This window comes from Humulus lupulus, chromosome 2, assembly GCF_963169125.1.
Source record: "Humulus lupulus chromosome 2, drHumLupu1.1, whole genome shotgun sequence".
Lineage (NCBI taxonomy): Eukaryota > Viridiplantae > Streptophyta > Magnoliopsida > Rosales > Cannabaceae > Humulus > Humulus lupulus.
In genome coordinates, this window is record NC_084794.1 from 209,395,907 (window position 1) to 209,422,389 (window position 26,483).

At 39.0% G+C, this 26,483-nt stretch overlaps 1 protein-coding gene across 1 annotated transcript; it reads right to left on the reverse strand.

Annotated features, from left to right (window-relative positions):
• Positions 1-18,045: 18,045 nt before the first annotated feature.
• LOC133815129 (uncharacterized) lies at positions 18,046-20,096 on the reverse strand. The gene is made up of 2 exons (XM_062248007.1): positions 19,515-20,096; positions 18,046-19,437 (listed from the first exon to the last, which is right to left on the reverse strand). Exons 1-2 carry the CDS (start codon positions 20,094-20,096, stop codon positions 18,046-18,048), a joined length of 1,974 nt encoding a protein of 657 aa, XP_062103991.1.
• Between the last annotated feature and the right edge of the window lie 6,387 nt (positions 20,097-26,483).

Sequence of the window (26,483 nt, forward strand, 5' to 3'; positions counted from 1 at the left end):
TTGCTTGGTAAACCGAGAATCTAGGTGGTGATTAAACCCGACAAACTTACTTTGTCAAAGGGGAATGTTTTTGTGGGGAAGGGATATTCTTATGATGGAATTTTCAAACTTTGTACCTCTCTTGATGATGTTAACAATCAAGCTTCTAGTTCTTCTCGTTATATGCCTGGCTCAAGTTCTATTACTTTATGGCAGGCTAGACTTGCACATATAGGCTTTAGTACAATTAAAAGAACAATTAATTGTGAATTGATTAATTGTTATAATTTTGAGCATGACAAGTGTGAGCTATGTGTAAAATCTAAAATGGTTAAGAAACCTTTTCCTATTATTGATAGAAATTATAACTTGTTAGATCTAATACATAGTGAATTATGTCAAGTAAATGTTATGTTGACTAGAAGATGAAGTAGATATTTTATTACTTTCATGGATGACTGCTCTAGGTTAACATATGTTTATTTGCTTAAGAACACAAATGAAGTATTTGACGTGTTTAAGACATATAAAACGGAAGTTGTAAATTAATTGGATAGGAAAATAAAAGTTCTTAGAAGTGATAAGGGTGGTGAATATTTTTCAAATGATTTCAACTTGTTCTGTGAAGAGCATGGAATAATAAATGAATGTACCACCCATATACTTCACAACAAAATGGTATAGCAGAAAGGAAAAATAAGACATTTCTTGACATGGTTAATGCTATGCTATTACATTCAAAATTAGGTTTTAATTTGTGGGGCGAAGCATTGTTATTCGCATGTCATATCTTGAATCGTATTCCCATGAAGAAAAATAATATATCTCCATATGAGTTATGGGAAGGAAAGAAACTAAGCATTGGTTATCTTAAAGTGTGGGGGTGTCTTTCTTATTGCAAAAACAGTGACCCTAAAAGAACCAAGTTGGGTCCAAAGGCTATAAGATCTGCATTTGTAGGCTATGCCTCAAATAGGAAAGCTTATAGATTGTTAGAATTGGAGTCTAATGAGATAATTGAATCAAGAGATGTTGAGTTCTTTGAGAACATGTCATGTGATGACAACAAATCAAAAGAATCTATTCAAATTAGAGAACCGCAAAAGGAGACTTGTAACACCCTCTTAATCAAGGACCGTTACACTGTGTAGTTAAAATTGTGCTTGATTCGCTAAATGAGTTATTTGGGTTTAGATCGTGTAATTAAAAATAACAACATGTTTAAGTACTAAAAATTTCGGTCAAAAGTCAACCATTTTCATAAAAACTTTTAACTTCCATACATGGAATTCCATCATAGTTTAAAATGGTTACAAACTCAAAAATGAGTACAAAAGCCGACCTAGGCGGGAAAGTTAGGGTCCAACCCTAGCTCCAATTGGTAACCTCAGCCGTGGCAGACGAGCAAGCCGCATATGTACACTCTGGCCCTAAAGCACTCCAACTGATGGCTGATCCAATCTTTCCTTTCCTTGACCAGCACCAAATAGTAGCCGTAAGCCAAGGCTCAGCAAGAAAATATAATAAAGCTTATAAGCAGTACATTATCATATCACAGATTCATAATTAACATGCCTAGTAATAATAATCCTACTCATGCATGCAATTAACCAAGATGAGTGCCTATAGAGTCACACTAGGTCTTATAGTCCATCTTTCATACACTCGGCCTTAGGATTGGCTAGGAGGACCTAATGCTTAATATTACAGACAATCCTAGGAGCGTTCAAGTGTAAATCTCGCTTTTGGGTTGGCTTAACCCTATTGTCCAGTGTTTGGCACGTTACTGCTACCCTCGACTCTTAAGTCGAGCCTTTAAACCCTCGACTTATAGGCCATGTCCAACAACCTTTGACTGATAAGTTGGGTCCTTTAGAGTTCTACTGGTAAGCCGAGTCTTTTAGCTCTCAACTGATAAGTCGATTTCTTTACCTTTGACTAGTAAGTCGAGTTCTTTATTCTTCGACTGATAAATTGAGTCCTTTAACCTTCGACTGAAAAGTCGAGTCCTTTAACCTTCGACTGAAAAGTTGAGTCCTTTAACCTTCGACTGATAAGACGAGTCTGTAGTCTTCGACTAATAAGTCGAGTATGCAATCAACGATTGATAAGTCGAGTCCTTTCAACCTTCGACTAATAAGTCAAGTCTTTCAACATTCAACTGATAAGTCGAGTCTGTAGAACTTGTTATACCCTTGACTATTAAGCCAAGCCCTTCATCAGATGACATAGATAAATCTTCAGCTTATAAGCTGAACTTCCCCAATCATATATACAGATTAACAGCCATAGGGTCACACAAGTGCGTGTTGCACTCCCTTTTATTCATATGGCATCCAAGCTAGTCAAGTGATTAGTGCACTCCCATGGTGGCCCGACCATGGTGCCCTGTGATCAATGCGCATAATGCTGGTCTTGGCTCATAAGCCGTGTCTTTTAGATCCTCGACTTATAAGCCGAGCCTCATAGACCCTCGGCTTATAAGTCGAGCCTTTAAGACCCTCGACTTATAAGTCGAGCCTTTAAGACCTTCGACTTATAAGTCGAGCCATTAAGATCCTCGACTTATAGGTCGAGCCTATAAAACCATGTATGCCCTCGACTAGCAAGTCGATCTTTAATCAGATCCAACACCAGATCCTCAGCTTATAAATCGAGCTTCCTTACCATAACAAACAATCATATAATACATTTATCATACACACAGAAACAATGCATTACAATACATTAAAACAGATGTGCACAGGCATAATCATAATCATGCGCATTTACAGGGCCAACACCCAAATCAAGACTATGTTCAGCATTCGGGCCAAGCTCTAATCATGTATATCACATACTGGGTGCAATTTTCTTACATCAGGTCCGAGTATAGTGTAAAAATAAGAATGATCCTCAAGCACGATCCTGATTCTGAGCCCTATGATAACCTATTGACCATCATAATATAAAATCTTCAATAATGAGCAAATAAAGGCATCTGGATCGAGTCCTAGCCTTCGAGACATCGAATTCTACTAAACCTATAGTAGGATCGACCTCGAGCCTTCCAGGTTGAGTTCATGCACTCAAAAACCCTTATGGAGCTCAAAACTCCTAAAGCGTCGCAGCCCCAGGCACTTGTGCCGCAGCCCACCCAAGTCAGAGGCCTCAACCTCCTTTTTCACTAAACACGTGCCGCGGTGCGCCCTCGCATCAGAACTCTTCCTTAGCCCCTGGGTTCAAGAGGGCCGCGACACCCCAAGAATAGGGTCGAGGCTCAACCCTACGAACCTAGAATTTTCTAGTTTTTCTTCAACCAAATTCAATTAAAATCACCTCGAATCAAACCTAGAATCTCAATTAAATCCCCATAACCGATTTAACATCTTCCCAGCAACAAAACCCCAGCTCAACATACTCAAGCCTCCACCCCAAAAATCAAATTCAAAACCTTGAGCCACAAGCTCAAGAACACCAAAACTTAAACATAATTCAATTGAAACAGAGGTTAAAACTTGACCTCAGCTGTGATATAAGTCCACCTAGATGTAGCTAATCCAATTCTAAAGCTAAGCCTCCAATCTTCCAAGCTTCAGCCAATAATTCCTTAGCTTTCTTCAATTGATTTCCTTAGAGAAAAGAGAGAGAGAGAGAGAGAGAGAGTCGGTTGGTGTTGCTGAGTGTTGTGTTTACTCCCTTAAGGCTTAAGTCACTTAAGCTAATCCCAAGGCTCGGGGTACCAAAAACGTTCCCGAACGGCAAAATGGTCAAAATCCCCGGTATTCCCACCTAATATCACTAACTCCAAAAATATCTTTAATTATTCATTCTTGTTACCTGATAACCCAATAATGTGCTAGATAATCAAAATACCCCTTGACTCACCCCGAGTCGGGTATTAGGTCCTGTTGTGACTTTCCCGCTAGCTTGCCCTCCTAGGATCGTCTCGTGCCGAGTAACCCAAATAAATCCACATAATAATGTGGTCTCACACATATATCACATGTATGGTCATATATACAATTATACCCATAACGGGCCAAATTACGAAAAATTTCCCTTCTAATAAGAGGCGGGCCCATATGCGTATTTAATACCCCTAAACATGCATTTCTGGTCATATTATCATATAACTCACATAATCACACAATTACACACGAATATAACTCATATAAGCATATAATTCCATAGATTACCATCCTGGCCCCCTAATCAAGGCCCTAAGCCTTATTAGGTAATTTGGGATGTTACAACTATCCTCTCCTTATAGAAATTTCATCCTCAAAACCTTATCTGAATAACTTAGGATACCATTCTCACATATCTGATTCGAGTTCCCAGGTCGCTTCCTCGACCTTGTTGTTCATGTACAATACCTTAACCAATGTTATAGTTTCGTTCCTCAGAACCTTATCCTTTCTGTCTCATATCTGGACTAACTGTTCCTGACAGGGGTGATCTGCCTGAAGTCCCAGATCCTCATAACTCAACACATGAGTCTCATCTAATATGTGTTTCCTCAACATGGAAATATGACATGCATTATATACAACTGACAGTGCCTAAGGTAAGGCAAATCTATAGGCCACTTGACTGATCCTCTTTAGGATTTCAAATGGTACTCTAATATCTAAATAATCCTCTTTAAGTTACCATTAGTCCGAGGATAATAAGCTAGACTAAACTTGAGCTGTGTGCTCATCGCCTTCTATAAACCTCCCCAAAATTTGGAAGTAATGATAGGGTCCCTATCTGATAGGATAGACCTCGAAATCCCATGAAGGCGTACTATCTCTCTCACATAGAAATCTGCATTTTGGTCAATTATGTTGTTCGTCCTTACTGATTAAGGTGAGCTGACTTTATATACCGGTCCATAATGACCCAAATTGAATCATGCTGGCCCACTATCCTAGGCAATCCCACCACAAAATCCATTGCGATGTCCTCCTACTGTATAGTCCTTAGCTATTCCAGCTAGGACACCCCCTCTAATATTTCCCAACTGGGGGTCACTGAACATTTTCCTTTGATCCTCTTTAAAAGAGTAAACCAAAGCATAATTTTGGCCAACTGACCCACCCGTAACTCTATTCCAAATTTGTTCATATTCTTCAATTGACGCGATGCATAGGCAATCACCTTTTTAGTTCTTGGAAGTTGTTATGACACTCATCTGACCATGCAAACTTCTGATTTTTGCATGTCAGTTTTGTCAATGAAGTAACTATCCTTGAGAATCCTTCCACCAAACACATGTAATATCCTGCCAATCCATGGAAACTTCTGATCTCTAAGGCATTCCTTAGCCTTGGAAAATCTCTGACTGAGAGTGACTGAGAGTATACCAAAATATCGTCGATAGAGACGATCACAAATTAATTCATGTTCATCAAATCCATAAGTGTTTCCGGGGCATTACTCAATCCAAGTGACATAATTTTAGAACTCACAATACCCATATCTTGTATAAAAAAAAAAAACAGCCATTTGCATAATCTTTCTCCCTGATCCTGAGCTAGTGATAACTAGATCGAAGATCTACCTTGGAGAATACAATCTTTCCTTGTAACTAAACCTTTAATTTCTACAGCTCTACTGGAGCCCTTCAATACGGTGCCCCAGACATTGGTTCATCTCTGATATTGATTCAATAACAAACTCTATCTCTCTGTGTAAAGGTAACCCTAACAAATCCTATGGAGACACATCCAGAAACCCACCGGTTAATCTAGTTTGTCATGGTCCCACTAGCACGACCTGAGTGATATCCATCACACTAGCTAGGCTTCTGCACTCTCTTTGGAACTAGTCTCTAGCTCTAAGTACATATATCATAAGTATCGGGTACACACAGTGCCAACAAATACAAAGGGGTCCTCACCCTTAGGCTAAAAGGTTACCATCTTCTTCTTGCAACTTATCGTTGCCCCAAACTTGGCTAACCAACCTATACCCAAGGTCATATCAAAGTTGGTTATAACCAACTATATCAAGTCAACTGAAAATTCTCTACCATCCACTGCTGCTGGCAATGTCTTGACCCATCTCCCAAAAACCACTAACTCCCTGATAGGCAACAAGATTCCAAACCCACTGCATAATATTCTCAATATGGAACTTTCGACCCCGAGTACACTCTGGGAAATACTCTCCAGGTCTCACCGCCACCTTGGCGGCCTATCAGTACGTCCCATGGCCTCCTATCTGGCCCTCGAGCTGAAAATGTATCCGGAGTCCTTCTCTTTTGGTCACTATGGCCTTTGGCCATACAAAAGCCTACAAATGGAGGTCTTGGCCTCCTAAAATCCCTTATGGCCATACTTTCACGCCAGATTTTGTTCTTTGCACTCTCTGCTGTGAGTGCCTTCTCAACAACATGTGCATCAGTAGTTCCTTCTGACACAATAGTGATGTGAACATCCCGGTCTATCATAGACTGTAGCCCCTGGAGAAACCTCTCCCTTATAGTCCCATCAATGGGCACCAGATCCCCGGCAACCTTAGCCACTCTGTCAAACAACAAGGCACAATTAGTCACTGTCATGTTACCTTGAAGAAACTTGCTAAATTCTTCAGCCCTCGCAGCTTTGACTGCGTCATTGTAATATTTCTCGTTGAATAGAGCTCTGATTTCTTTTCATTCCATAGTGTTTACTGCCCTGGTCTGGGATATCACCTCCCACCATATTCGGGCGTCCACCCGAAATGTGAAGAAGATGAACTAATTTATATGGTCACATCCTCAATGCCTTCTTGAATCGGTTGTATGATCTCTAGACTAACACCAAGACTGATAAGGAGATTTTGAAGGCATTGGAAAACAAATACAAAGTAGAAGAAAAAGGTACACATAAATTCCTTATTACTCAATATATGGAATTTAAGTTTTTTTATGTGAAATCCCTTCTCCCCTAAATTCATGAATTACAAGTAATTTTGAATAAGCTATCTACCCTCAATATTGTATTGCCAAATTTTTTTCTAGTTAGTGCTATTATAGCCAAGTTGCCTCCATCTTAGAGAGGCAATAAAAAGAAAATCCTCCATAAGAATGGGGAGATTTCATTGGAGGAAATTCTCAAGCATTTAAGTATTGAGGATGAGTCTTGTCCTAGAGATAAGAATGAGGAAGAGTCTAATGGAGAGACTATTGGGAAAACTTATACAGGATCTTGTTTATTTTCATGTAGATCTTATATTAAACAAATTAATATAAGACAACCTAGAATATATTCCTAAAATTGAATTCATACAGAGATAATGATAAGAACACTCTTACATTATACGCAGTGGAATGATTGAGTCATTCATTCAGTTTCTCTAACCCTTGTATCCTTTCTCTCGTAGAGTATTACCAAGAAACTGAACCAATCTTCAATTTTCTTCACTACCTTCTAAAGTATCCTTAGAATCACCTAGACTAGGGTGGACAATTCTCAACACATGAGATAGATACAAAGAGAAGAAGAGAAAAGAATATTGAGGCTTAGAAAATGACTTATGTTTGTTACACGATAAGACGGTTAAAAACCAACTTCTGGTGTAAGACTACTACAAAAATTACACGATAAGTCGGTTAAAAACCGACTTCTGAATGGTCATAAGTCGGTTGGGAACTGACTTCCCATGCAGTGACTTATGATGTAAAAACATGGTAGGTCGGTTGGCGCAAAACCGACCTCTGGTGTAAGATATGGTAGGTCGTTTCCAAACCGACCTCTGGTGTAAAACATGGTAGGTCAGTTGCACACCGACCTCTGGTGTAAGACATTGTAGGTCGGTTGCAGACTGACCTCTGGTGTAAGACATGGTAGGTCGGTTGCACACCGACCTCTGGTGTAAGACATTGTAGGTCAGTTGCATACCGACCTCTGGTGTAAAACATGAAAAGTCGGGTCACAACCGACTTATGGTGCAGACATCTATTGTTAGTTTTACTAGAACTGACTTATGGTGTTTTTTTAATAAAAAGTGTATTATGCCCAAAAAAAAATCATGTTTTTTATACAAACAAACTGAACAAAGCAAAATAGATATCACAGTGATATAAAATACTAGAATTTGAACTAAGTATCCAAAATAACGAGTCTTAAGTTAATTACAAAATGACTCATATAAGCATTGTAAACTTAGACAACAAAACTGTGTATATCTTCAAGAAAGTCTAGGTTAACATTATAAGTATATCTCATTAAAAGTCTAATTTAACAAAAGTGAGTGGACCTATGTAGTACTCATCAAATCCATGACGCATTGTGCACATTCTTCACGTACTTCATTGATCTCATCCTTTGTGTAAGAGTTCTTCCCGCCACACTAAAACAACATTCATTGCATGAGTTGAATTAATATACTTAATATTAAGGTAAAGATAGAACTTTAATAATGAATATTTTCACTTACGTTACTAGTTAGCCATCGCATTGAAAACTCATTTGTCACGAAATCTTTCATCATCCTCATAACATAGAATCCACATTGTACTGATTGTAATGGTTGACGAGGACACTTAACAGTTCTCCACGCGACATCCTTAGTTTTCGCTTTATTTGTGGGTAAATGTTGGAAGACACTAAGAAATAAAACATAAACATTTAGATGTTGTTAATTTTTAAATGAATTTAAGAGTATGTAGTTAATTGGTTAGATTTTTACCGAAAAATGAGAGATTTGATTTCATCTGGTGGAAAATTGTGAAGAGAATCTAGGAAATAGCACAATTGGTGATCAAAATCAATTATTATAAGCATCCAATGCTTTCTAACAAAAACACAAAAACAAATCATTATTAATATTATATATATTCACTAACAAAATACTAAAAGTATAAAACTTACCCCTTATGATATGGCAACAACCACATCTGACCGGGATTTGAATCAATCATACGCTTTGATACCCATTCAACTCATTCTTCTTCAATGGATCCAACATTTGATAACCAAATTGGCTCAACAAAACGAAAAAAGTGACTGATCTCTCTTTTCACTAATTGGAAGTATAAAATTCTACATAAAAAAATATATATATCTTTGTTAAATTTATAAAATACATCATCTAAAAACTTATGATTATTTTAAAAATATTTGATACTTGATATATAACGATACACATGATGCTCCAATCTCTTCCATTAACCCAACGTGGACTATATCTTCTTGTGAGATGTATAAATCATTTTCATGGCCTAATATCTCGAAATCCATCGGAACTTTGACCATGAAACTTGGCTCCACATACTTCACGGTAGTTAATAGACACTTGATAAAGCGAGGAACCCCACTAGGAATCTTGAAGAGTATCGGGGCACTAGCTTTACTTGACACTACTTCATTTTGACTAGGAAGTCTTTGGGAGGGATGAGACTTCTCTTGTGTCATTGGGGCATTAGGTATTGGTGAACTATTCCTTTTTCGCTTCTTTGACTTCTTAGGCAGCTTCAACATGAAAGTAACACATGTTAGTCATGAAAAATAATTTAATCACTAAATATAGTTGTTTCTCAATATCTTACAAAATCTGAATCGTAAGGAATGATCATATGAGATGGCCACTCAACATAGTGGCCAACAACTTGACGTACTAAAGAAATCTCATCCCCAATAGGAAACATAAGTTTAGCATCTTCATTGCAACACCCATCCACTTGCACACGATAGTTACCCTTTCTTAAGTCAACACAATGAATTTTTCCGCTCGTTGCCATTATTCGTCCAATAGCAACAGTATCACCATTTTCTGCCAATAATCTAGACTTCTGATTAACCTACAAGTTTAAGATGAGGAAAAAATAATATTTATGTTATAATAGATATTTTCTTCAATAATAATATGAATAGGTGAAGAATAAAATACCTTTGAAGAAACTAAAGACTCATTTACCACCTCCATTGGCGTAGGGGTCACACTTGTTGGTGAAATTATCGTAGGCAAACTCACTTCACTTCGTTTTAATGATGAAATTTGGTTTGCTAATTTTGTAAACTTTGTCAAAAACAACTCTCGTTCTTCTCTTTCTTGTTCTCGTTCTTCTCTTTCTCGTCTTCGTTCTACTTCAAATTGTTCAGCTTGACTACGTAGTCTTTGCTTAAATGATTGCTCTAACTTTTTAAAGTCATCTAAGTATTTTTGAGTTTGGTGTTGTTGAAATTGAAATTGATATTGTTGAAGTCCACTAAAACCTCCTACTAGCTTCAAAAAGTAGTCTCTTTGTGTAACGCCACGACTTTGGCCTCTTACTCTACCAGGATGCTCCTTTTTTCCTAACACTTGTGTCAATATATTGTTTGTCCCAACTTCTACAAGTGTTCCCTCATTTCTCTTATCTAGAAGGTCATCCTGCAATATTTAATTTCATAAATTTAGTAATGAAATATAATGAAGGATAAAAAGAAATCCAAGTTAGTTTACAACATACAATGGCATCTCCTATAAGCTTGTCACACTCATTTACATAATTTCCTGATGCATCTTTCCTTGCCTCCTTCCAAAGTATAGATCGATCTATTGGCTCATCTGTGCCTAATTTAGTTTGCTACAATAAAATAAAACTCAATTAGTTATTTATTAAACCATTACAAAAATTAAAATCAATATTAAAAGCTCACTTACAAGGTCAATTTCTATTTCTTTATAACTGCGTCGTGATGAACGATGAGGATACTCCAAAGCAGCACGCCTCTCTTTTTGTTTTTTACTAAATTCCTAATTCAATTGGAATAATTTAAATTTTCAATAAATTAATATATGAATAAAAAAAATTGAAACTTGGTATTGTACACTTACTTGAAATTATTTACTTTTTCTTTTGGTGATGAAGTTTTTCCATTCCTCCTCAGGAATGCTATATCTTTTTGGACGCACATCTAATGCAGTGGGATTTGCTTCCAATAAATCTTGGTTGTTAAGGTAAGGAGCTACAAATCTTCTGGTCAAAAATGTTTTGAATGCCCTCCACTTGATGCCTACTGAACTTAACACTTCCTTTCTTATTCCCTCGTTAAGATGAAAAGCTAGCTACAAAGTTTAACAATACATGTTAGTGTAAATAATAATATACAAGTTTAAAAGATTACCTTCAGTCTATCAACCTTACATTTACATCTTTCCAAACATTCTCCAAAGTTGCAGCAGGAACATCATGCCAATTATCATATGTAATTGACACCATTGACTTTGCTTGCATCCCCAAATAGCATTGTAACGCTCTCTCCGGAGTTCCAATTGATTGCCCTCTCTTGTTAAACCTTAAATTTATCTTTATTCCTTTGATTTTGTCAGCAATTATTTTTGCCAATTGCACTATCCCCTTAGTCTGCCTACTTTTCTTCTTCTTTGTTGTAGGATCTTCATTACCAGCCTCTTCTACATCAATACCATCGTCTGTATTGTCTTCAAGTACCTCTTCGGGATGCTCTTAAGGATGGTCCATGATCCTATTAAGAAAAACAAGTATAAAGACCAGTAAACAAAATAAACAAATTGTTGACGGTGAAATCATGTCAACGAAATTAGATCGGAAAACTCAAAGGTAAGTCAGGCGATGTTTATGTAAGAACTGAGAATAAACTTATGAAAGGATAAACACAGATCAACAATGGAGTGAGAAATGTATATTGCTTAATAGCTTCTGCATACAATGAATTTTCCAACCCCCCTTTCAGGTGGTCTTAGGGTTCATTTTATAGTAGGCTCTAATGGCCTTAGATACATAGTGGTCCAGGGGACCAAGTGGTACATACGTACTGTGTCAGGGCAGTGGCTTCAGAGGTTGTGGTCGTACATCCCGTACAGAAGCAGGTGTCAGGAGGATGTCTCCACTACTTGTCGGTACCCATGTCTAATGCGTGGTGGCAGGCGTAGTGGCGCAGAAGGTAGTGGTGTCGGCTCTGACCTATGGCCGTAGACGTACGGACCATAACTCCTATCCTCGCATACCCACTCCTGGCGTTCCCACTACTTGTCTGGTAAGGGTACTATATCCGTACTCTGACTTCTTTAGGTTTGTAGGCACATTCCATATTCATGCATGTACCTTGCCCCTTGTGAGTATTCTCACCTCCAAGGCCATGGGCACGGGACCATGGGAGAGGCCATGGGCGAGGCCATGGACGAGGCCATGGGCGAGGCCATGGGCCATGCCATCTCGCGAGGCCATGGACGAGGCCATGGGCGAGGCCATGGACCATGCCATCTCGCGAGGCCACCTGGTGATGGGCCTCATGCGCGCGGCCGAGGCATGGCTGGGGCACCATTTCGCGAGGTGCCTTACTAGCGAGGCCACCACCAGCGAGGCCACCACCAGCGAGGCCATCATGTGCAGCGAGGCCACCATCAGCGAGGCCACCATCAGCGAGGCCACCACCAGCGAGGCCACCATCAGCGAGGCAACCATCCGCGAGGCCACCATCAGCGAGGCCACCATCAGCGAGGCCACCACCAGCGAGGCCACCACCAGCGAGGCCACCATCAGCGAGGCCACCACCAGCGAGGCCACCATCCGCGAAGCCACCATCCGCGAGGCCACCACCAGCGAGGCCACCACCAGCGAGGCCACCACCAGCGAGGCCACCAGCGAGGCCACCATCCGCGAGGCCACCACCAGCGAGGCCACCATCACCGAGGCCACCACCAGCGAGGCCACCAGGTGCAACTAAGGCGTGGCTTCGCTAAGTACGTGGTTGGTGCGAGACAATGGGAGCCCGAGGGCATCGCGGCTCCATCACGTAATTAAGTGCTTATGGGACCTTAGTGCGTGCCTTTGATCCTTTGAGGGCGTGGAATTTTGAGCCTCAACACTTGCCCCTCCAGGCTCGAGTCCAATTGTATGATGAAGTGGCCTTTATCCCTCTGTTCTAATCAGGGACTAGAGATTTCTTATTTGGTGGATTTTTGGTATCCACACTTGCCCCCCAATCTATAGGGAGGCCTTTAGGCGTTCTTGTAGACTCTTCCATTCCTTTTTATCATTCTTATTCTTCTTCTTCTTTTTTTTTTTTTTAGCATGTTCGAGGTCCTTTGGAACCCACGCGAAAGGGGGTTCGGTAGGTCTCTCTTTGGTGCACCTTGGTTGCACTTATAAGGATATATTGACCCCTTGGGTTATAGTTATCCTTTTATATATTTTCGCGCGCGCTTATTATATCTTGCGAGAAGCGTCCTTCTCGTCATTAGGCATAGTACTATTTTTGCAAGCGCCTTCTTTGAGACCCTTTTTGCAAGCGTCTTCTTTGAGACCCTTTTCGGAAGCGTCTACTTTGAGACCCTTTTTGATAGCGTCTACTTTGGAGACCCTTTTTGGAGGCGTCTACTATGGAGACCCTTTTTGGAGTCGTCTACTTTGGAGACCTTTTTGGAGGCGTCTACTTCGGAGACCCTTTTTGGAGGTGTCTACTTCGGAGACCCTCGTTGGAGGCATTTACTTTGGAGACCCTTTTTGGAGGCGTCTGCTCTTGAGGTGATTTCCCCTCGGGTGGGGGACTTTAATGGCTAGAGGGTCTTCGTTCAATCTCAAACATGGTCAGCGACCCCTCTAGCGCGACGCCCCTTTCTATATGGAATCTTCGATCGTGTTAGTAGTAGGGCAACTGGAGGAAGGTTCTCTTTCTTCCACATAAAAGTTCTTATGGCCCTCTTCCACACGTATGTACTTCTGTGCTCTCTCTCGAAGTCATCCAGATTCGTGACTTCTCTTTTGAGCATGCTCCCCCACAACTTACTTCCTGGGCGAACTCCGGCTGTAATAGCCATCTTGTGCTCTGCTTTGGTCAAACCTCCCACCTTTGTTGATTCTATACTGAACCTATGGATGTAGTCCTTCAGACATTCATTCTCGCCTTGTTTTATGTTAGCGAGGCTGGTAGTTGGCATGACGTAATCACATGCTGCATGGTGTTGCTGAAGAAATTCATTAGAGAATTGTTGCCATGACTCAATTGTTCCTAGCCTTAACCTCTTGAACCACTTGTAAGCCACTCCTTTTAGCGTAACAGCAAAGCAATGACACTTTGCCCTGTTGTTGACCCCTCTTAACCTCATCAAGTTATTGAAGGAGTCTAAATGATATTTTGGGTCTGTGGTACCCTCGTACGGAGTCATGCGAGGCTCTCTAAACCCAGTGGGCATTCGCTCAGCTTGAATCTCCCGTGTGAAGGGTGAATCACGGTCGAATTCTTGGTCATCCTTGTGCCCCCCAAGTGCAGTGGTGATCTTGCCCCGAGGGCTCCGCATTTTGGTGTCTAGTCCCCTCCTCTTTTTGCATAAGGAGTTTTGCGGGTTCTCGGGCTGATCCTTTGCCTTGGTTGTGTCCCTTGGGGGAACCGGGGGGGGGGGGGGTACGTCTCTCACTTCTGACCTCTCTCCATGGAGCTTTTTCCTTAGGCCAGGGGGTGCTTCTTTTGAGGGGACTTCGACCTTATTCTTACGACCATCACCTTCCCTCCGCCTTTGCTCCTGGGGACATTTCGCTGGCCTAGGTCCCTCCTGGTACTTTGCCTGGGGGGTTTTACTGGTGGAAAGTTGGGTCCTCCCATCATCTACAGGGACGGTGCTTTCCCCTTTTTCATGCCCCTTCCCCTTACACTTAGGGAGGGGTGTGCTTGACTTCCCTTGCAGTAGGTCGTCTAAAACCTCCTGCATGTTCTCTATCATTGTTTCCAGCCTTCGAGTCTTTTTATGCAACTCGTGAATCTCATCCTTGTAGAAGCGCGTCCTTGAGCTGACACTTACCGAGCGTACCCCGGGACCCTTGCCTGGCCAGTGCGTCGAGGGACCGGGGTCCTGGTGGCCTGAGCGCGGGGTCAACCGGGGCCGGTTAATTGGATACACTAGTGGCACTGAATGACCTCCGTCGGGTTGGATAGCTGGGGACGATGCTTCCTTCTCCTCCCTTGGGGGAAGAGGTTCTTCTGGCCCACCTCCATGCCCGGGCGGAGGGGAGTCTTTCTTGGAGGCCTTCCGCTCTACCTCGTCTCGGTGAGTCTCAACCTCTTGTATTTGCCGTAGGCGTTTTGAACGTCTTAGCATCTTTCTTTGTTGGAAGTGATGGAAGAACATTGGCTTGATGCTTGTTCTTCCCACAGACGGCGCCAAACTGTTGACGGTGAAATCTCGTCAATGAAATTAGATCGGAAAACTCAAAGGTAAGTCAGGCGATGTTTATGTAAGAACTGAGAATAAACTTATGAAAGGATAAACACAGATCAACAATGGAGTGAGAAATGTATATTGCTTAATAGCTTCTGCATACAATGAATTTTCCAACCCCCCTTTCAGGTGGTCTTAGGGTTCATTTTATAGTAGGCTCTAATGGCCTTAGATACATAGTGGTCCAGGGGACCAAGTGGTACATACGTACTGTGTCAGGGCAGTGGCTTCAGAGGTTGTGGTCGTACATCCCGTACAGAAGCAGGTGTCAGGAGGATGTCTCCACTACTTGTCGGTACCCATGTCTAATGCGTGGTGGCAGGCATAGTGGCGCAGAAGGTAGTGGTGTCGGCTCTGACCTATGGCCGTAGACGTACGGACCATAACTCCTATCCTCGCATACCCACTCCTGGCGTTCCCACTACTTGTCTGGTAAGGGTACTATATCCGTACTCTGACTTCTTTAGGTTTGTAGGCACATTCCATATTCATGCATGTACCTTGCCCCTTGTGAGTATTCTCACCTCCAAGGCCATGGGCACGGGACCATGGGCGAGGCCATGGGCGAGGCCATGGACCATGCCATCTCGCGAGGCCACCTGGTGCTGGGCCTCATGCGCGCGGCCGAGGCATGGCTGGGGCACCATTTCGCGAGGTGCCTTACTAGCGAGGCCACCACCAGCGAGGCCACCACCAGCGAGGCCATCATGTGCAGCGAGGCCACCATCAGCGAGGCCACCATCAGCGAGGCCACCACCAGCGAGGCCACCATCAGCGAGGCCACCATCCGCGAGGCCACCATCAGCGAGGCCACCATCAGCGAGGCCACCACCAGCGAGGCCACCACCAGCGAGGCCACCATCAGCGAGGCCACCACCAGTGAGGCCACCATCCGCGAGGCCACCATCCGCGAGGCCACCACCAGCGAGGCCACCACCAGCGAGGCCACCACCAGCGAGGCCACCACCAGCGAGGCCACTAGCGAGGCCACCACCAGCGAGGCCACCACCAGCGAGGCCACCATCCGCGAGGCCACCACCAGCGAGGCCACCACCAGCGAGGCCACCATCCGCGAGACCACCACCAGCGAGGCCACCATCAGCGAGGCCACCACCAGCAAGGCCACCAGGTGCAACTAAGGCGTGGCTTCGCTAAGTACGTGGTTGGTGCGAGACAATGGGAGCCCGAGGGCATCGCGGCTCCATCACGTAATTAAGTGCTTATGGGACCTTAGTGCGTGGCTTTGATCCTTTGAGGGTGTGGAATTTTGAGCCTCAACACTTGCCCCTCCAGGCTCGAGTCCAATTGTATGATGAAGTGGCCTTTATCCCTCTGTTCTAGTCAGGGACTAGATATTTCTTATTTGGTGGATTTTTGGTATCCACACAAATGATAAGAATATTTTAAATACAAAGCCACTATGTTTGGTCTAGTGGTTATGGGGGTTGGGAATTGGGGTGAGACCCAAGTTCGAAGGTTCGAACCTAGGATCTCATTGAGGCTTTTAGTCTCAATTAGGCACCAAGTGTGCCAACGATAAAAGAAAATATATTTTAAATACAAACTTACAATCCAAATTCCATCACAATCTCTTCGAACATATGGTCCAACTATTGATTCGATTCCCTCAAATTCATTGATATCTCCAATTTCTTTCTCAAAAGTATGAAGTTCGCCAATCTCATAATCATCATCATCATCACCTATGAATTTTGGTTGTGATGCAAGTACAATTGACCATCTTGAATCTGATGGATCTTGAATATAGAATACTTGTTTTGCTTGACTTGTTAATATAAATGATTCTTCTTTATGGCCTATTTTATTGAGATCCACTAAAGTACATCCTAACTCATCTGATATAACATACTTGTCTTCTACCCAAATGCATTTGAACATTGCCATCCTAAAATCACGATAATCAAGCTCCCATATTTCTTCAATGACTCCATAAAATTTCATATCTCCATAAAATGGTTTCTTATCGCGAGCTGAAGCAAATTGAAGAGTTTTTGCAATAATACATACACCACTATTTTGTGTCACTCTAACATCATCACGAGCTTTTGTACTAAATCTATATCCATTCACGACAAATCCATCATGTTTAATTTCCATTGTAGTCGGACCTAATGAATTCTATCTTAAGTTTTCAGATACTTTGTGAAACTCCATACTCAATTCAGATTGAATCTGCATAATGTAAAATAAATTATAGATTTTGATATAGTTATTTTTAAAAACTAAGTATACTTATAATGAAGGAATTAGAATAGGTTACCCTATCACGAAACCATTGATGAAAAGTTCGATGGTGGTAATCTTGAATCCACTTTCTTGATTTATTTCGATTCTCACGATGAAGATATTCCAAGTGTTCTCTGAAATTAAGAATATTGTTATTATGACAATAAATCATTGCTTAGATATCATTTCACATAATATTAATACTTACTCTATGTAAGCTTGAACTTCAATTGTATTCTCTAGAACATTTTGATGAGCAACATCCCAGTCTTCTTTTTTTATTAAGGTGAGCCTTCCATTGTTGATGCCTCTACCAATAACATCTTCACTCATTGTCTTTCTGGGAATATCAATCACTTCTGCATCAGTAATATACTCAGTACAAAATTCAACCGCTTCTTCTGCTATGTAAGCCTCAACTATACAACCCTCTGGACGATTTCGATTTCTAACATAACCTTTGTAAACTTTCATCAATCTTTCAAATGGATACATCCAACGAAAACATACAGGCCCACATAGTTTTACTTCTCTAACAAGATGCACTGCCAAATGAACCATGATATCAAAAAAAGATGGAGGAAAGTATTGCTCAAATAAGCACAATGTCTTCGCAATTTATACTTCAATCTTGTCCAACTTAGATACATAAACAACCTTACAACATATGGCATTAAAAAACAAACACATTCATATTATAGCATTTCTAACATGTTGGTCTAGTGATCCCCGAATAGCAATTGGAAGTAACTGTTGCATCAATACATGACAATCATGAGATTTAAGACCGATTAGTCTACAATCTTTCAAAGATACTAAATGACGAATATTTGATGAATACCCATCTGGAACCTTAACATTTGCCAAAGTTTCACAAAGTATACGTTTCTCGTCTTTCTTCAAGGTGTAACAAGCAGGAGGTAAATAAGTTCTTCTTTCACCTGTTTCAGGTGCCAAATCTTTTTTTGATTCAGACATTAACACAAGGTCCATACGAGCAGAGATACTGTCCTTAGTTTTCCCAAGAATATTAAGTAAGGTTCCGATCAAACTATCACATATGTTTTTCTCAATGTGCATGATGTCAAGATTATGTCTTACTAACAAATGTCTCCAATATTCCAATTCAAAGAAAATTGACTTCTTCTTCCAACATGTAGTATTCTTTGAATCTTCCGCTAGTTGATCTTTCTTATTGCGCTTTCGTTTAATGTTTGTTTTACATTTGCCTTTCTTTTTCCCCTTTGTCTCTACACTTTCATCGATCTTTTCCACAGGCTTACCAAATTTATTTTTTATTAAACGAATCTCTTCATAGACAGCTTCTCCAGTCATTGGTATAGGCGCTTCTCGCAACTCTTGCTCACCATTAAATGCTAATTTTTGCTTCCGGTAATAATGCTTTTTTTGTAGAAACCTTCTACGACCCATATAACACATCTTCCTACAATGTTTTAATCTTGTGGCGCTTGTCTTTTCACCGCATATCGGACATCCTTTATATCCTTTCACAAAACATCTTGATAAATTACCATAAGCAGGAAAATCATTGATTGTCCATAAGAGTACACCTCTAAGTATAAAATTTTCTTTTTTAAAAGAATCATAATAATCAATTCCGTTCCACAACACCTTCAACTCATCTATCCAAGGTGCTAAATAGATATCTATATCATTTCCAAGTTGCTTGGGACCTGATATCAATAAAGTTAACATTGTGAATCTTCTTTTCATACACAACCAAGGAGGAAGATTGTAAATACATAGAATCACTGGCCAACAACTGTAAGATGAGGTCATATTGCTGAATGGATTGATGCCATCAGTAGAAAGACTAAGTCGAAGATTTCTAGGATCCTTTCTTATTTGAGGCCATAGTTCATCCACTTCTTTCCAAGCTGGGGAATCAGCTGGATGGCGCAATTTGTCATCTTTGATCCTTCCATCCTCATGCCATCGCAGATTTTCGGCATGTTCGGGATTTCGAAACAAACGTATAAACCTAGGTATTGGTGGCAAATACCACAATACTTTTGCCAGAATCCCTTTCTTACATTCTTTGTTGTTCTTATTTTTTTCCATCTAGATGTTTTACATACAGGGCACTCAGTTGCACTCTCATATTGATTTCGATATAGAACACAATCATTTGGACAAACTTGAATCTTGCTATAATCCATTCCTAATGTGCACAATGTTTTTTTCGCTTCATAAATCGAGGAAGGAAACTCATTGTCTTTTGGTAAAATTTCTTTTAATAAAGTTAATAACTTTGTGAAACTTGTGTCACTCCAACTACTACCAGCTTTCAATTTGTATAGTTTTACTAAAACAACTAATTTTGACAAAGGTGCCCCGGAGAATATTGGTTTCTCTACATCTTCTAAGAATTTAAAAAATTCTTCAGGCTTATCAACAAAACGTTCATCTGCATCTCTCACCATCTCTATAGGGTCATCAAATACTTGATCAAATTTCTTTCTTTCATTGGGAACATTATTGTTAGAGTCATCTTCTTCTCCATGCCAAATCCACTTGACATATGTTTGGTCCATTCCGTTAAAGTATAGATGACTCTTTATCTCCATTATGTCTAATTTTTTCAAATTTGAACATTTTCTACATGGACAATGAACTCTTGAAGGATCCGTTGTATTTTCTAAGGCAAACTTAATAAAGTTGTCAACTCCCTCTTCATACTCTTTTGAAAGTCTGGCCTTTGTTATCCAACTCTTGTCCATTTCCTAGAAAAAATTTGACAGAGGTTTTCCTAAAATTGGACTAAAATCCTCCTGCATGTAGAAAATTCCCATAACAAATTTTTAGCGTTGTTATATTCCTATTAATATACTATCTTTTTAACATAAATTTTGATAGAGCTTCCCTATACCAATCAAAGAAGAAATATGCAAGCACAATATAATTTAAATATAAGAAAATAAAACATAATTCTAGATGAATTCGGGCAACATTTCCCTTATATAGTGACCTAACCATATTTCTACAAAAAATCAAACAATTCAAACAACACACAATAAGTTTCTTCCTTATATCACCACAGCACACAAATAAATTTCCCAGAACCTGCTTCACTAAAACACACAAGTTCTCAACATTCCATTGTCACCGCAACACACAAATTAAATCTCAGAACCTACTTCACTATGGATGAATATTTAAGATATTCAAACTCCTCTAATAAGATAACATACTTACCTCTGGCAATTAACAATAACCAAGAAAAATAATTAACTGAAGCCTACAGGAACATTAAAATTAATTATACATTAGTTAAGCATCGTCAAATTATATATATATAATCTATTATATAGCAAAAGAAAGTCAAGCATTGTTATACCCAGATTTCGAGCCATGTTAAATGCAACCTCGAAAGATGGATTCGCAACAAATGGAGTCGTAAAGTTTAAAGTATGCTCCAGGACTAGATATCGAGCCTACAAGACTGAGACGACCTCGAATGTGGTGGCCTCGAAATATTCACGATCTCGAAGGGTAGCTCCGGGACGCATCTATCCTCAGGAAAGACCTCAGATCAAGGTTCTCGAGCCATGTGACCTTGGGAGATGTCATTAGCTCGAAAGCTGATGAGAAAACTGGTAGAGTAAGGGCTTGGAGATATATGATAATGACCTTGAATATCTACAAGTGTTGCCTATAAGGGACGTGTTCTGCATTTATTATTGTAAATCCCATAAAATCATGGGATATTATTTGATTAGTTATACGCCCCCTAGTCTACAGGGGACGTTTCCTTTTATATCGGATTACAGGCATTTAAAGCCATTTAATTTATTTACACAAAAAAAGTAACTACCCAAAATATGTGGGATAGTATTCTGCATCTTTCTCTATAAATAGAGAGGTCATGCACCATTGTAAAGGACCGAAATTCTGAACCTTGAGAGGAAACTCTGAAGAATTCATGCTTAATAATTTTCAGAGATAATCTTGAGTTTAATAATAGAGACTTGTGGACTAGGCAGATTTAACTGCTGAACCACGTAAAAAATCGTGTTGTGTATTGTCATATTTTAATTGGCCATTACTAGTTATTGTTTACGTGCTCTTCTTTCACTGTTGACGAAAAGCGGCGTCAACAAGCATGAATATGTTTTGTATTAGTGTCACTATAAGAAAATAGAGTTTTAGCTACCAAATATATTTGGTAGCAATTAATCATATTTTCCTACAAAATTATAGTAGCAAAATAATTTAGTTGATAAATAAAAAAAAATATGACCAAATATTTCTACTACCAATATATTGTAGGCCATTTTTAAAATAATAAACATAATAAAAATATTATATATTATTCTCACGTATCATGTGTACATATTGTAGAGTATTCTTGAAGGAAAAACATAATTCCGAACCTATTTTGCGGTGATTTTTCCCTTAGATTCTGAGTACGAAATTCATGTGGAATGGTTTGGTTGCGTCCATAGCATTGTGGACTAAAGTGGAGAGAAGAAGGAACCACAAGAAACCAGCCACAATAGGTCAGTACAAATTCGTGAATTTCCTTCGTAGTTTACGGTACCGATTATTTTTCATTTATGTTCTTAAGCATGGGAGTGAATTTGTGGGCTGTTTTGTATGGATTTAATTAGTTTTGGGGGACTAAAAACATACATTAAGGGGTTGGGATAGTTGAATATATGTGGTCTTATGATTTGAGATGGTTTGGTAGTGGTTAGAGATTGAGAATGGTGGCTGGCCGTGTATGGAGGTGCCACTTTGAGTGGTCACGGATGGAGGCCGATGGTGGTGAGGGTGGTGGTTGTGGTGGCCGAATGGTGGTTATTGTTGTTAGAAGTGAAACCATGGCTGCCTAGGTGAGGAACCATGGAGTTGAGTTAGCCATATTTATTTCTTTCTTTCTTTGCAATGAACATTGTGACCACTACTATATCTATATTACACTATAATATACATGCATATATATATAAATATATATATGTATATATGACCAAATATTTCTACTACCAATATATTGTAGGCCATTTTTAAAATAATAAACATAATAAAAATATTATATATTATTCTCACGTATCATGTGTACAAATTGTAGAGTATTCTTGAATAAAAAACGTAATTCCGAACCTATTTTGCGGTGATTTTTCTCTTAGATTCTGAGTACGAAATTCATGTGGAATGGTTTGGTTGCGTCCATAGCATTGTGGACTAAAGTGGAGAGAAGATGGAACCATAAGAAACCAGCCACAATAGGTCGGTACAAATTCGTGAAATTCCTTCGTAGTTTATGGTACCGATTATTTTTCATTTATGTTCTTAAGCATGGGAGTGAATTTGTGGGCTGTTTTGTATGGATTTAATTAGTGTTGGGGGACTAAAAACATACATTAAGGGGTTTGGATAGTTTAATATATGTGGTCTTAAGATTTGAGATTGTTTGGTGGTGATTAAAGATTGAGAATGGTGGCTAGCCGTGTATGGAGGTGCCACTTTGAGTGGTCACGGATGGAGGCCAATGGTGGTGGTTGTGGTGGTCGAATGGTGGTTATGGTGGTTAGAAGTTAAACCATGGCTGCCTATAATATACATGCATATATATATATATATAGTTAGTTTCACTCAACATAAAATCGAGTGCTAAATAATATGTGTAGATATAGAATGCTAAATAGGCAAGCATAGTGAATCATGAAATCAAGCAGCTCCCTTGAAGTATATATATATATATGAATAAATATGGGGTGATTCAGGAAGAGGCTAACCTGACTGAAGACTGTGGTGAATGATGAAGGAGGCTACCGAACGGAGCTGAGGTGAAGGTCCCTGTTGTTACCGGAGTTGAGGAAGGAGAGGGTTGGGTTGCTGGCGGAATGAAGAAGAAAGAAAAACGCGGGGTGGACGGTGAAGAAGAAGAATAGTATGCGGGATACTTCAAATTTATTTGGGCTTTTATTTTCAATGCCCTAATTTTAACATGGTAAGTCGGTCCATTAGCAACTGACCTATGATGCAACATGATAAGTTTGTTCTAGAACTGATTTATGATGTAAAAATTAAACATATATGTAATATTAATAAGTATATATATATATTTAATACTTATTTCACACCCAAATAAATTATATATATGTGTATTGTTTAAATAAATTAATATATTTTAAAATTTCAATAATCTAAAAAAAAATAAAGCATCTTTAATAATATATATTTATAATTACATTGTAGGTCTGTTCTCACACAACCAACCTACCATGTCACATGAGAAGTCATTTCCATCACAACCGACTTACCATGTTATTTAAAAAAATTATTAAAAAGATACACTCAATTGTTTTATAAGTTTTTTATTTTAAATTACAAATACTATTAAATAAAAATATTTTCTTATTTATAAAAAATAAATTAAAATTTATAATTATTAATAATTTATTTATTTATATTTCAAAAATTATAATATATATAATATTAATAAGTATATTTTTTAATACTAATTTTATACCCAAATAAATTATGTATATGTATTGTTTAAATAAATTAATATATTTTCAAATTTCAATAATATAAAACAAATTAGAGTATCTTTAATAATGTAATTTTATAATGACATGGTAGGTCGGTTCTACACAACCGACCTACCATGTCACATGAGAAGTCATTTCCCACACAACTAACCGACCATGTCATCTAAAAAATTATTAAAGAGATACTCTAAATTATTTTATAATTTTTTTTGATTTAAATTATAAATACTATTAAATTAAAATACTTTCTTGTTTATAAAAAATTAAATTAATTTGTTTTAATTACAAATAATTTATTAATTTATTTATATTTCAAAAATTATAATATTTGTAATATTAATAGTATATATTTTTTATACTTATTTCATACCCAAATAAATTATATATGAATTGTTTGAATAAATTAATATATTTTAAAATTTCAATAATATAAAACAATTAGAGTATCTTTAATAATGTATTTTTATAATGACATGGTAGGTTGGTTCTACAGAACCGACCTACCATGTCATCTAAAAAAATATTAAAGAGATACTCTAAATTATTTTATAAAGTTTTTGTATTTTAAATTACAAATACTATTAAATAAAAATATTTTCTTATTTATAAAAATTAAATTAAAATTTATAATTATTAATAATTTATTTATTTATATTTCAAAAATTATAATATATATAATATTAATAAGTATATTATTTAATACTGTTGACGCCGTTTTTCGTCAACAGATAAAAGAAGAGCACAAAAACAATGAATGACAATGGCCAAACGAAACAAACAAATCAAACACACGATTTTTTACGTGGTTCAGCAGTTAAATCTGCCTAGTCTACGAGTCTCTGTTATTAATCTCAAGATTATCTCTGAAAAATTATTTAGCATGAATTCTCCAAAGTTTTCTCTCCAAGATCAGAATTTCGGTCCTTTACAATGGTGCATGGCTTCTCTATTTATAGAGAAGGATGCAGAATACTATCCCACATATTTTGGGTAGTTACTCTTTTGTGAATAAAATAAATGGCTTTAAATGCCTATAATCAGATATAAAAGGAAACGTCCCTGAAGACCAGGAAACGCATAACTGACCAAATAATATCCCACGATTCTTGGGGATTTACATTAATAAATGAGGATTACATCTCATATTTATAACACTTGTAAATATTCAAGGTGATTAGCGCATATCTCTAAGGCTTTAGCATCTCAGGTCTCACGTCATTGTTCGAGCTAATGTCATCTTCCGAGATCACGTGTCTTTCGAGATCGTACGTACATCTAGCTCGAGACCCCCGATCCGAAGTCGTCCCCGAAGATGAATGTGTTCTCAGAAATACCTTTCGAGATCGAGATCCTTTCGAGCTCATATATTCGAGGTCATATATCGTACCTTGCAGGCTCGATATACAATCCTGGAGCATACTTCAATCCTTACGAGACCATTTGTTGCGAATCCATCTTTCGAGGTCATATTTATCATGGCTCGAATTCTAGGTATAACATCTTGCCCCCTCAAAAGTATTTGTTCGAATCCTAGGAGAAGGAAACTTTTGAACTACTTTCTCTGGGAACTGTACCGTCACACCTTTGAAAATGGACACGCGTCAGCTGGGTATTGCTCATTTTCGGTACTTGAGTACCTGGGAAACACGCCCACGATCGTCCGTCTGACAACTTTTCGACGCCTTCTTGTCATTGATCCCCATCCGTTCGATCTAGTGAGGATTTTATTCAACGCTCCTGATTAATTCTGTTCTCCCACCTATATATACAAGACCCTGCTTCATCTTCTCCTTCACTTTTGTTCCTCGTCTGCAAGAGAAGAAGAAAAACATCCCCAAAAACCCCTTGCCACAGTTTCTACTCTGTGCATGTTCTCTCGGCCAAAGAAACGCAGGAATCCTGGTCTGTTCGAGTCAGTGAGTTCTTTCTTGCAACCTCTTCTTAGTCGATGATTTCTCTGCAATCACCATCACTGTGTAAGTATGCCATTTTTGTTTTCAGTTTTTTATCCATACTGTTCTTATTGTGTATGCTAGTTTACATTCTTAGCATAATAAGATAGGGGGTTTCATTTCGATAGGCTTTCAAGTTTCTTAGACTTCCCCTGCTGGATTTCGCATCACTAGTTTATATCCAGTTTTAACGTTTGAGCAAAGTTTCAATTTTCTGGGTTTTGAAAATTTTAGGCCATGTTTCTTGTCTAAAAAGTTTTCGGGTAAAAACCCTTGTCCTTGACAAATGCACGAAACCCAAGAATACCCTTTCTGGTTAACCGCCACCTTTGTTTCCCTTGAATCTCGGGATTTTCAAAAAAATTTCCACGCTCCTTTTCTTTCCCGTGGAACACACGCTCTGACTCTTTAGTAAGGGTCTCAATATTTAATTTCTTGTTCATAAATCCCTGAGCTCATACCATCGAGCTCGTGATTCTTGCGTGCATGGCCGTCACCATTTTTTCTTTCTCATTAGATGTCACAGAATCTGGAAAGACGGTGGGGGTCTTTGCGAGCCATCCCTTACGAGCCTAAATCTCCGAGCCCAGAATCGCTGTTCGTCCGGAATCTGCGTCGGATACAAGAATACGAGCTTGCACGCGAGCAAGAGGACACT